This window comes from Trichosurus vulpecula, chromosome 8 (genome assembly GCF_011100635.1).
Source record: "Trichosurus vulpecula isolate mTriVul1 chromosome 8, mTriVul1.pri, whole genome shotgun sequence".
NCBI lineage: Eukaryota > Metazoa > Chordata > Mammalia > Diprotodontia > Phalangeridae > Trichosurus > Trichosurus vulpecula.
In genome coordinates this window covers 253241447-253253915 of record NC_050580.1, presented here as the reverse complement: position 1 = coordinate 253253915, position 12469 = coordinate 253241447, and the positions used below count along the sequence as shown (strand labels likewise).

The following is a 12469-nucleotide window of genomic DNA, read 5'->3' as shown; positions in this document are numbered from 1 at the left end:
CCCGGGGACCCGAGGGGGCGGGGCCGCGTTCTCATTGTTCCTTCCCCGAGCGAGCCCCGGGTCCCTCCCACCCTCTCCGGGTTCTTCCCTCCACCCACCCTCCCCCCTTCCTCGGGCGCGGGGGACGCGGAACATGGGCTCGCGCCCCGCCTTTGTCTCCCGGGCGCGAGCCGCAGCCCCGCGCCGCGCCGCGTAGCCGCCGCTCGGCTTTTGTGCCCGGGCGCCCGGGGGGGACGCGCAGCCGGGGAGCCGCTGGCCGGCCGCGGCGGCAGCATGGACGTGACCATTTCGGAGCTCTTGGAGCTCTTTCTGCAGAGCCCGCTGGTGACCTGGGTGAGTGCCGTCCCGGGCGCCGAGGGCTGCGTGCGGGGTGGGGGCACCGCGAATGGCAGGCTGCCCGGGGAGCGCCCACCGCCCCGTCGGGCTGGCACGGGATCAAAAGGGGGCGGTGGAGGGTGGGACCCGCGCCCGGGAGCGTTGGCCCCCGGCTTCCTCCCCAGAAGAGGTTTGCCCGCCGCACTCTTTGTTTGGAGAGCATGCCCCCACCCGCTCTGGGTCCAGTGCTGTCCCTTGTGGGGTCCCCGGCGCTCTCCTCACCCCCCGGCCTGACCAGGGTTCGGGAGAGACCCTAGTTACAACTTGTCGGCCTCCCCTGTCCCCGGAACTGTGAGCCCGGGTCTGGAGAAAGGGACGCAGCAGGTGGTTGTTGCGGACTCCAGTGGGTTGGTTTAATTGGGGGGGGGAAGTGGGGAGGGGGCAGAGGTCTCCCCTCAATTCCCCCCGGGAACAGAAGTTAAGCTTTTCCAACCATTACAGTAACTTGGGCGCAGGAGCAGAGCTCTCCTTATGGAATTAAGTTTCTTCTTTGGAGGGGACCACCTTTTTCACCTGCTCCTCTGCCCCGGGAGTGGTATGGGAGAGACTCTGTTCGGGAGCCTGGCCGTCCTGGAATCCCCGGTGTATTTGGATATTCCTCTCTCCATCCCTCCCCAGTGCCTTCTCGGGTTGTTTCTGTAGTCCGCACTGGAAGCATTTTAGGCAGGGTGGCAGCTGGAGAACAGTGTTCTTCCCTCACCTTCCTGGTACCAGGTGCCCTGGGTGTGCGCGCACGTGTACGCCGGCCGTGGTGCATTCCTCATCCCTTAGGTTTGTACAGTTTGAGCTTGGGCTTGGATCCCAAGCCAGGGCGAGATGTCCAACCTCGTTAACCCTGCCCTCTCTTCCCGAAGGTGAAAACTTTTGGTCCTTTTGGAAGCGAAAATGAAGACAACCTGACCATGTACATGGATTTAGTGGATGGCATCTTTTTAAATAAGATAATGCTGCAAATGTAAGTAACTTCTGGAAGGGGGAGGGGGAAAGCGACCCAGGGGGCTGTTGACTTTAAGTTTTCCATTGGCTGGCATCTCAGGCCTGCTTCAAGGTGGGCCCTGCATCTCATACTGTGTCATACGGCTGCCTTGGGTTATTTTAAGGACCCCAGAATGGGGTTTGTAGCTTTTTGTGAAAGCTGCATTTGAATGGCCTTTATTAAAGTGCTGCCAGTGCAATTGACTTCAAACGGGTAATTGACTTGCCGGGTCTGTGGTACAATGCCTCGCCAAAAGCCCCCTTTTTCTTGTGCATGAAACTTTTATGTGTGTGTCTGGTTACAGGAAGTGTCAGGGCTAGAGCATCTATGGAGGAAGGTAAAGTTTCATGCTAGGTTGGGAGGGAGTGCTTTTTTTTTTTTTCATTTCTTGTCTGTCAGTTGTAGGACACCAGGCACGATGGGGGAGAACATCTTCCCTTCCAAGCTGGCTCAAAAAGCCACTTTTAAGGAGAGGCCCAAAGGACTCTGGTGCAGTAGTACTCTCGTTTGTCTTGAAGAATGTGGCTCAGAACAAGCTTTGTAAAGATTATTTTACTTGAGCTCCTGTACTCTTCACCACATCCGTTTCTGTTGCTGAGTTTTGCATGCATAGATAGCATGCCTGCTTTTGGACCGGCAACCTTTCTTTTTGTAGTTTATTGGTGTTTCACTCCCATGATTCCTCAGTAAACATATCTGAGCTACATTTCACTGTGAATCACTAATGTTTGAAGAAATATGGACCATCGGCATGTTCTTTTTAGAATTAAATTCTTTTTCTTCATATTTCCTTCTATTTCCTCACTCTCTTTCCTCCCCCTGCCCCACTGAGAAGAAAGGAAAAACAAAATTCCCTGTCACAAACGTATATTCAAGCAAAACAGATCCCCACGTTGACATGCCCCAAAAATGTCTCAGCCTGCACTTTGTGTCCATGATCTCCCTTTCCGGAGAGGAGGAGCGTGTTTCATCATGAGTGCTCTGGAACCCTGGAGTTCCTAAGACTTTCAGAGCAGATCGTTTTTACAACATTGTTGCTAGTGCACAGATTGCTGTGGTTCTGCGGGCTTCATTCTCTGTCAGTTTGTGCTGGTCTTCTCAGGTTTCTCTGAAACCATCCCCTTCATCATTTCTTACAGCACAGTAATTTTCTATTATATTCATATAACATAACCCCTTAGTATAGATTTTTTTTTACATTCAGGTCCTTTTCCTCTCTCTTTGATCTGTCAGTCAGTCAATAAACATTTCCTGGGCACCTGCTCTTTGCCAGGCACTATGCTAAGTGATGGGGACACAAAAGACCTCAAAATCGAATGGTCTCTGGAGTGTTTTGGAGTGTTGACCTAGCATTGATATTGTTGGCCTAGAGTGTATGCAGGGGGCAGCTGTGTGTAGGGCACTGGCCCTGGAGTCAGGAGGACCTGAGTTCAAATCTGGGCTTAGACACTTGACACATTTACTAGCTGTGTGACCCTGGGCAAGTCACTTAACCCCAGTTGCCCTGCCTTCCCCTCTGAAAAAAAAAGAGTATGCAGGTTAGTAGTTTTTTCATCTTAGTGGAACTTTTTTTTTTTTTTAAATGATGGGCTTACCATGGTGGTTGGAGGCCTGTGGAATAGTGGAAAAAACTTTGCTTTAGGGAAATGGTGGAGGTGTCTTCTGGTCCCAGCTTTACTATCATTTAGCTAGCTGTGTGACCTTGGTTGGATACTTAACACTTTACTTTTCTGGATCTCAAGTTCCCCATTTTAGAAGGGAAGATGTTGAGTAAATTAGAAAATGTTCTTATAAGTTATAAGGGTGTGGGACAGAGAAAGGAATGTGCACTTATGTAATGCCTACTATGTGCCAGTCACTTTAAAAATATTCTCTCATTTGAACCTTATAACAATCCTTTGAAGTCGGTTTTCCTGTACGCATACAGTTGAAGAAACTGAGGCAGAGGTTAAGTGCCATGCTTAGGAATTACTCAAGTTAGTAAGAGTTTGGGGCTGGATTTGAACTTAGGGCTCTAGCTGCCTCTACAAAGAGAAAATCCAGTTATAACTACGGTTCACCTATGGCTCTATATCCTGAAGAGTGGAAATCAGCTAATTGGAGAATATTGATTTATACCAAATGATGAAGAAAAGGAAAATTTTACCTGTAATCAGAAAAGCTTTCTCTCTTTTGGGGGTGAGGTGGAACCTGATTTCGTTTATAAAATGCCATTTTAAACTTACAGTTACAAAGCTCACCATTGCCCATTCATTTCCCCTCCCAATGAAGAGTTTGGGTCATTTAGCAAATTATTAGACATTAGAGTTGGACACCAACCTTCTTTATATAAAACTACTAAACCCCAGTGTTTGATTTAAAAGCTAAAAAGATGATTCCCTTGTTTCAAATGGAAACTGTTTTGGCAAGTCTCCTTGGTGTGCAGAGACGAAAATGAACTTTCTCTGAAATGCTCTGTGATAAATGTATCATTTTGGCTGCACTTGTCCATTCTGTCATGCCTGTTAAGTTACTGGATTCTATTGGTGCAGAATCAATGAAACCCAAGGCTCTTTTTACTGAGACCTGGAGGCTGTGCAAAATTAAGAAAGCCAGGGATATATATGGCTTTTACGCACAAACCTCTAGAGGGGGGATTTGCTGCTGGACATTGCCCTCTCCAATGACCATGGGCATTTATCAGGCAATTACTGCTTACTCGTAAAATCAGGAGGGCCTTTCTGAGCGGGTCAGAACAGGACCACCAGAGTCAGAAAAATGCTAGCTCTTCAATTCCTCAGGTTTCACTTGTGGCTCAGCTTTAGCTGAAGAGCTCTTGCTCTAAAATTACTATGTTCTAATTGGATTTAAAAAAAATTCAATGTAGTAAATATGTATTAAATTATTGTCTATAGAGCAGTGTGCTAGGTGCTAGAGATAGGAAGTTTTAGGTAGAGACAGGCCCTACCTTCGTTGTAATAGGGATGGGGAGGTTTCGGGATAAGACAATTAAAGAAACAATACAAACTAATATATTTAAGCCAGCCCCAGAATATGCTTCGCATTCCATCTGGTCATCCTTCAGGAAGACAGGGCTTACCCAGGCATCTTGTCATCTGCCCAGCCCCCCTTTTTCTCCTCATATGGAACAGCAGAGACCATGCCCCACCTCCTAGGGAGATTTAATTCACTCCCTTTTGGAACTCATGGGATTGAGCTGTCCTGATACGTGGGAGTACAAACTCACTTACCCCATGGCTTTTCTAGCCAGCCTGACACTGGGGCTTCATATCACACACACCTTTACTCAGTAAATCAAGACCTACTCTGGCAACTTGTCATGCTGAAGTCCGCAAGATACCCCCCAATCCTATTGGACATTCAGATTGTCCAAAGCTAAATTCATCATTACCCCTAAACCTACCCCTCTTCCAGACTTTCCTTTTATGGTCTAGGGCACCACCCTCTTCCCAGTCACCCAGGCTCAAAACTTTGGCATCAAACTTAGTTCTTCACTTTCAAGCCATATTAATTCCCAATGCTTACTTAGCACAGCGCCTGGCACGTATCAGGCCCTTAATAAATGTTTATTAAATCAGAGTTTTGTCATCTCTACCTATACAGCACGTCTTGGCTACGGCCCTTTCTCAGTACCCTACGAAGGTTGTCTTGACAGTCAGCTGAGGGGACTGTTTATTGTTTAATTTCCGTAAAAGATGGTAATGGTTGGAGCCAGTCGTTTTGGGCATTGGCCTGCAAGTGACATCAGTGCTTCTGAGAATAAAACAGGGCTTTGAACAGAAAAATGTGATTCCTCTCTTGGTGTTGGTATGCAGGCTTGATGGTGGTTAAAAGGCCCAACTCTAATGGGAGAACTCGGTTGGAGTGAGATAGGAAAAGAGAAGGGATGGGAGGGGGCAGCTTGGGAAAACTAGGAAGGTCTAATAAGTGGCCCTTTTTAAAATTAATCAGAGTATGTGGATGCGATAACAGAGATGAGAATTTTAGCTATTAAGTTTGGACTTTTAAAAAAAAATTTCTACTCTCTTCTCGGAACAAGTCAGTATTACTTGATACTTTGGAAAAGCCAGAGGTTCTGAGTTAGAATCAGTTTTTCTCTCCCACCATACCAGGGATTATACTGTGGATACGGCAGAAATCTATTGCAAAAAGAGGCCAAGAATCATTTGAGAGAATTTTCTTTTCCTAAATAATCTTAATTTACCCTGGCTGCTTTGTAAATGAGTGGAGCCGCGATGATCCTAATGATCCTAACTTTTTGTGTGTCAGAGACCCCTTTGGTAGGTGGGTGAAGCCCGTGGACCCCTTCTCAGAAGCACTTTTTAGATGCATAAAGTAAAAACAAGTAGGGATTACAGAGGAAAACAGTCATATTGAAATAACAGTGATGAAAATATTTTAAAAACCAAGTTCACAGACCTCTAGGCTGTGCACGACCTTGGAAAATTTACATCCCTTTTCAGTTTCCTCTTTTTGAAAATGAGGGAATGATTGTTAAAGTATCTTTCACCTTTTGAGCCAGTGACCCCAAGTACATGCAGATAAGTATTTGTCTATATCTTTGGTCTGTATTTCCTTGTGGCAGTGGTGTACCTTCTAGGCAGGTAAATCAACTTGGGAAGGTGGACTTGGGCAGAGAAGCCTGTCCCAGCTCCTTTTCCCCAGCCCCCCAGGGAGCCGCTGCAGAGTAATAGATTGTTTGCTTTCTTCAAACTCTTCCCCCATGCCAGGTGTTGCTGTGGTTTCTGTGGGATGATCAGGAACAGACATATTACTGGCTGTTAAAAGCATGTTGTTGTATTGGAAATGGATCCAGAAATAGAGAGGAGACTTCAGGTTAGGACTATATTGAGATTTATTTTCTTTTTTTAAGCAGTTTCATCTTTTTAGATGTCATGTTTCTGTCCTTTGAAAGGTCTTTTAAGTCACAGAAATAAGAGACAAAAAAAGATTGACTGCTTGGCTCTTTGAAGAGGTTTGTGCTCTAACCAGAATTAGAATGCAAGAATTTCTGGCGCTCATGTCCTTCCTTGTAGACTTCCGTGAGTGTCCTTTTCCAGCCCTGTCCTACCATGACTTTCTTGTGGACTCAAAACTTAGTTTTAAAACTCAGGAGGTTATCAGCTAGGCCTCAGGTTGGTGGTCATGATTTGTTAGAAGTTAAAATATCATGTTTTCTCCAGAGCTCAGGGGAAGGGGCATCTTTTTTCATTTTCTAACCAGATGCATTGAGAGGAATGTTGAGTTCTTAGCCTGGTGACATTTGGACCTGTCTTAAGAATAGCTGTTGGTTCCTTGTGAAAGACAGAAAATACAGGGTGTTAGGAGATTGCCCTTGTTAACGGCTGTAGTGCTAACACGTTTGTGAGTCTGGACAAGTCATCTGACCCCAAGGCGCCAGGTTTTCTCCCTTCTTCATCTTCCTCTGAAGATGGGGTTTACTTAGGATTAATGAAATACTAGTAAGAATTTTATGTTCTTCTGAAGAAAAGAAACCGGAGATTATAAAAGATGATGACAATCATTATCTTTAATTATGGAATCCAGGGAGCATCAGAGTTTTTCTGATAACCTTGTTTTTTCTGTAATTTGAAGATGAAGAAAAGCATCACCAGTGTGCTGGTGAAGTGGAAATGGAGCTGGAAGGAAACAGTTTAATTTCCTCCCACTCATTTTTACAGTTGGAATTAACCGCGGCTCGGCTGTCTTTTGTATTTCTCTGAGTGCTCCGAGGACATGGTAGGTGTCTAATAATTGGTTTTGGAAGGGATGAAAGAAAAAAAACTGAAACCTAAAGAGGCTTGTAGAACATAGATTTTAGCTCTTGAAGGGTCCTTAGAACCCATCTAATATCACCTTATTTTTATCATATAAGAAACTGACGCCCAAGAGAGGTTGGGTCAAGGTCATAAGGGTAGTAAGTGTTCACACTGGCTCTGATTTGTGTGTGTGTGTGTGTGTCTGTGTCTGTCTTACTCAAGGTCACACAGCTAGTTACTAGGACTTGTACTAAAAGCCCAGTCTTCTGAATTAGAATCAGTTTTTCTCTCCCACCATACCAAGGATTGTAGTGTGGATACAGCAGGAATCTATTGCAAAAAAGAGTCCAAGAATCAATTGAGAGAATTTTCTTTTCCTAAATAATCGTAATTTACCATAATAATATGGTAATGATCCTGACCAGTAATGTTCCCAGTCAGGGAGGTGCTTCCCAGAATTGGCCCAGAAGGGAAAGCCCCCGATGATTGACTGGAGGTGTCCCTTACCCACTCTGTTGTCTGACTGAAGGCCTGGCTCCTGGGGTGTGTGAGTTAGCGCCTTTCCTGTCTGTGTGCAAAGTGCAGAAATACATGATGGTTCTTTCGCTTTCTGCTTGTCAACGTCTTCCTGTATTTGTTAGAAGCCACTCGGGTGACATCTGTAAATACCACTAAAACCTCCCCTATCCTCTTTTTAATTTTCCCTCAAAGTTCCAGGCGCTAAGAGCTAAATGGTGATCTGGATTGTTTCTAAGCATTTCTTCTCCTGCATATTTATTTCTGCGCATGTACACTTATCTCCCTTCCCCCCCACCCCCAACTTTTTTGGGGGGCTGAGACTTGGGGTTTTATCAATGCCGGGAACTTTTGGTGTGGAAACGCCCTCCAACGATACAGATGAACAGCTTAATCTATGGTAATTTATCATCTTAGTTGCCTGGGGCACTGAGAAGGTTGACTGACATGGTCACAGAGCTGATAACCTTAGGTCAGAGATGGGGAGGGAGCCTCATTGGAAGACTGGTCCTTTGTTACACTGAGCTATCTCCCTTTGGCTCCTTAAGAGGCTTATGTTAAAACAAACAAAACATACCAAGTATTGTAGCTGCGATGTAAAGCATTAAAAAAAATACTCTGAGGTTGTTAGGCACCTGTAGGCTTTCTGTTCTGAAATTGTCCCATCCCTGTAGGCTCATTTCCAGAGAATCATGTTCATCGTCAGCTTCTTGGTACTGAGGAGATCCAGAATGAACATGGGAAATATAAATGTTGGCCAGGTTCTATTGAGGAACAGTAAGATCACGTGACTGCTGAATTGGATACCTTAGCCCCACCCTAAGATGCCTCTATTTCTGTTTTAGGGACAAACAATGGATGCATAAAATTCATGGTTGGGTTACTCTATAGGAGTCGGGGGTGTGTATGATCACCCATGTGTGGTTATTCAGTGCATTTTTAAAAATTCAGCCTAACAAAGTGTGAAGCACGTTGAGTTAAGTGTGCAATAGATACCTTTTCCCCTTGGCTTCTAAGCAGAGCTACATAAAGTCATTTTGTTTCTAATGGCAATTGAAAAGAATCCCTCTTCTAGACTCGCGTAGGCATTTTTCTCATTTATTGGGCTTTCATGGGCTGTTCATCATGGAGCCTTAATTCTTTAACTCCAGAAATTCCATGACCCTTCCTGTTCCATTCTTTCCTCAGCCTGGGTAAGGAAGGAAGAGAATATACATTTCTATGGGACCTACTATGGGCCAGGCCTTGTGCTCAGGGCTTTTATAAACACTCTCTCATTCGGCCCTCACAACTCAGGAGATGCAAGATGCGTGTGTCAAGGTGTTGTCTCGAAAGAATTGCACGACAACCTTGGCGGGTGTCTCTGTTTGACAGAGAACCTGAGGTGGAGGTGAAATGACTTGTCACACAGCTGGTAAATGTCTGAGGTCACATTTGAACTCAGGTCTTCCTGACTCCAGGCCCAGCCGTCTATCCGCTGTGCCACCTTGCTGCCCCTGGAGAACATTTCACTGAGAATATGGTGACAAGGCCTTCTGCTCTCCAAAAATTGCTCTTGGCCTAACAATCCTGGCATAGTGGACAGAGCATTGGATTTTGTGCCCGGAGGACCCGAGTTCAAATCCTGCCTTAGAAACTTACTAGACGTGGGACCTTTGGGTCCTTCGTTTTCCTTCTCTGTAAAATGCAGATAATTACAATACCTACCTCTCAAGGGCATTGTGAAGATCCACTCAGTCTACGTTTATTAAGCACCTACTATGTGCCAGGCCTTGTGCCATGCACTGGGGACCTAAAAAGAGAATAGAGACGGTCTCTACCCTCTTTGTTGTTCAGTCGTGTCCTAGTCTTTGTGACCCTGTGGGCCATATCATGCTAACACTGGCAGTGAAATTTTCTTGGCAAGGATACTGGAGTGGTTTTCCATTTTCTTCTCCAATTGATTAAGGCAAACAGAGGTTCACACAGCTAGTAAGTGTCTGAGGCTGGGTTTGAAATTGAATCTTCCTGGCTCCAGGCCCGGAGCACTATCCATTGAGCCACCCAGCTGCCCCTTACGCCTTCAGAGTTTACAGTCTAATCACTTCTAAGCAGATGAAATGAGGTGTGTGAAACAGGCATCACTAAAGCACCTACTGTGGAGGGTGGTTGTGGAGATCCAATGAGGCAGCGCAGAAAGTGCCTTGCCAGCCTTGAAGCGCTCTGTAAGTGATAGGTGGTGTTAGAAATAATAGTGACAACCTTTTGTCTGTAGTAACAGTACTACCGCCATCTCCTTAAGTCAGGAGCCCAGGATTTGAGGCCTGATCTCTGAGAGTTCCCTGCAAGCAGGACTTTATTGTGGGGCGTTAGAAAAAAGATGTGGTATTGAGAATGGAAGAGCTGAATTCAGATCTCGGGGCTGTCACTTTTGTGCCCTTGTTCAAGGACAGCTTCCTCCTCTGTAACGAAGAGTGAGTTGAGTCGTGGGGTCCTTCCTAGCTGCAGTCCTAAGATCCGGACCTTTCTTGCCGCTTCCTCTGTTCATTGAGAGTACCAGTGTTTGGACCGCCCGCCTCCCCTTTCCCAGGGGATGTTAACAAACTGCTTTGTACTGCGTCAGCATGAGTTGCTGTTGTCTGGAAAATCAGCCCCTGGCAAATGTGGCGAAAAGTAGAATCTTGTTCGGTTCTACCGAGTCTGCTGTAACAGGACGATTTTTTTGTGTATGTGACCTGCTTATAAAGACACGTGGTGAAGCCTTCTGCGCAGATAAGTCCGGTGAAGTCAGTCTTTCCTCTGGTCTCATCTCCTCGAGGCCTGGCCCTTGTTTGAGGTTGGGAAAGAAATGACAAGACCCACAGGAATTATTGGTGTCCCTCCCTGTGTCATTTTGTCGTGGGACAGTTTATATTCTGTGTATTGCCGCAGATGGTCTTTTTAGATTTTGTGGGCAGAGACTCTCACACCTCAGAATCAGGTCGCCAATCCCTTCACAGGTCAAAGGAAAGATGCCCATCGAGTCTCTGCTAAAGTCCCGCCTCCCCTGCCCCTTTCTGTAGGAAGACTTTTCCAATATTCTCTAATCTTAGGGCCTTCTAAGATTATCTCCAGTTTAGTCTGCAAATATCTCGTTTGTATGTAGTTACCTAAGTGTTGTCTCTGTGTCTCATTAAACTGGGAGCTTCTCGAGAGTAGGGACTTTTTTTAAACATTTTTCTTGTATCCTTTGTGTTCTCATTAAGATCTCATAGATTTGGGATTGTTAGGCATTTAATCCCCTTTGTTCATGACCTAGCTTGTATCCTAGGATTTGGACCTGGGAGGAACTTTAGAGGCTGTATATCCCAGCACCCTCATTTTGCAGGTGTGGAAATCGAGGCCCAGAATGGTTTCCTCAAGGTTAAGGATGATCTGGGTCCTATTCGTTCAGGCCGTATGACCGTGGATAGGTCACTTAATTTAAAAAAAAAATATTTTTTCTCCAGTTACATACAAGGACAATTTTTTTTTTTTGGCAGGGCAATTGGGATTAAGTGACTTGCCCAAGGTCACACAGCTAGTACATGTGTCAAGTTTCTGAGGCTGGATTTGAACTCAGGTCCTCCTGACTCCAGGGCCAGTGCTCTACTCACTGCGCCACCTAGCTGCCCCATACAAGGACAATTTTAACATTCATTTAAAAATTATTTTTAATTTGTGGAATAAAGCCATAGGTTCCATATCATAGTACAATAAAAAAGATGATTGTACATGAGACTAATATGTACAGCTTGCCAGTCCATTCAAATACACAACAAAATTATCATGTAAATTTGTTTTTTTTCTCCTCCCCCCTCCATGGCTACCATTAGACCCTCCCTCACCGCCCCCCCTCCCTGAGACAGCAGGCTATTCGATATAGGTTATGCATGATCAATCATGCAGAACATGTTGGATAGGGTAGGATGTTGGACTTGGAGTCAGGAAGAGCGTGAAGTGCTTTGCAAACTTTAATACATGATAGATATTATTATTTGGGTTTGACTCCTCCCTTAGACATTCGCTAGCTGGGTGACCCTGGATGGCCAGCCAGGTGGAGAAGCTAATAGAGCATGGGCCTTGGACTTGGGAAGATGACCTGAGTTCGAGTTTTACCTTAGCTTACTAGCTTGTCTTCCCTGCCTGTCTTATTTACTAGCTGTGTGACCTCAGACAAGTCACGCAACCTCTCATCCTCAGTTTCCTCATCTCTGAAATGGAGGCGATGGTAAGACCTCTCTCACTGGGCTGTTACAAGGGTCAATTTATGTAAAGGGCTTTGCAGACTTTAAAAGTGCTCCGTAGATGCCAGCCAGCACTGGATAAGGTTCTTCACGGCTCTGGGCCTCAGCATCCTCGTCCATAAAAGGAGGGGGTTAGACTTGATGGCCTCTCAGACTCCTTCCAGCTCTCAATCTGTGATTCTACGGACACCTCCGCGTCAAAGCAGCTCTTCAAGATTCTGAGTTTGTACAAGATTTGGGAGAAGGAATTTCTCTTCCGTGGGAAATTCTCACATTAATGAAATCCTGGGACGATTCACCGGTCGGATTTCAGGATTTCGTAGAATTTTAGAACTGGAAGAGAAGGCACCTTTGTGAGGCCATCTGGTAAAACCCCTCCATTCGCAAACTGAATTAAAAGGCCTGCTGTGTGGCTCTGGGTCTAATGTGGGAAAAAGGAAACATTTCTCTCCCTTCAGGTAGCGTACATTCTCTTTGCGCAATTGATAAGTGAATCTGTACATAATGAATACAAAGTAATTTCAGAGCTGGGGGAATAGTAACTCCTGGAAGTTAAAGGAGGTAGTTGGGGGACAGACTGAAAGCGGCATTTTCGTACG

At 45.5% G+C, this 12469-nt stretch overlaps 1 protein-coding gene across 1 annotated transcript in view; it reads left to right on the top strand.

Moving 5' to 3' along the window:
- The first annotated feature begins 273 nt into the window (after positions 1 to 273).
- The window catches only part of CCDC88C (coiled-coil domain containing 88C), a 228223-nt gene continuing 216027 nt past the window's right edge, over positions 274 to 12469 (top strand). The window contains exons 1-4 of the mRNA XM_036736733.1: positions 274 to 505; positions 614 to 718; positions 994 to 1112; positions 1230 to 1330. Coding sequence (XP_036592628.1) covers positions 274 to 505; positions 614 to 718; positions 994 to 1112; positions 1230 to 1330 — 557 coding nt within the window. The remainder of the gene's footprint in view (positions 506 to 613; positions 719 to 993; positions 1113 to 1229; positions 1331 to 12469) is intronic.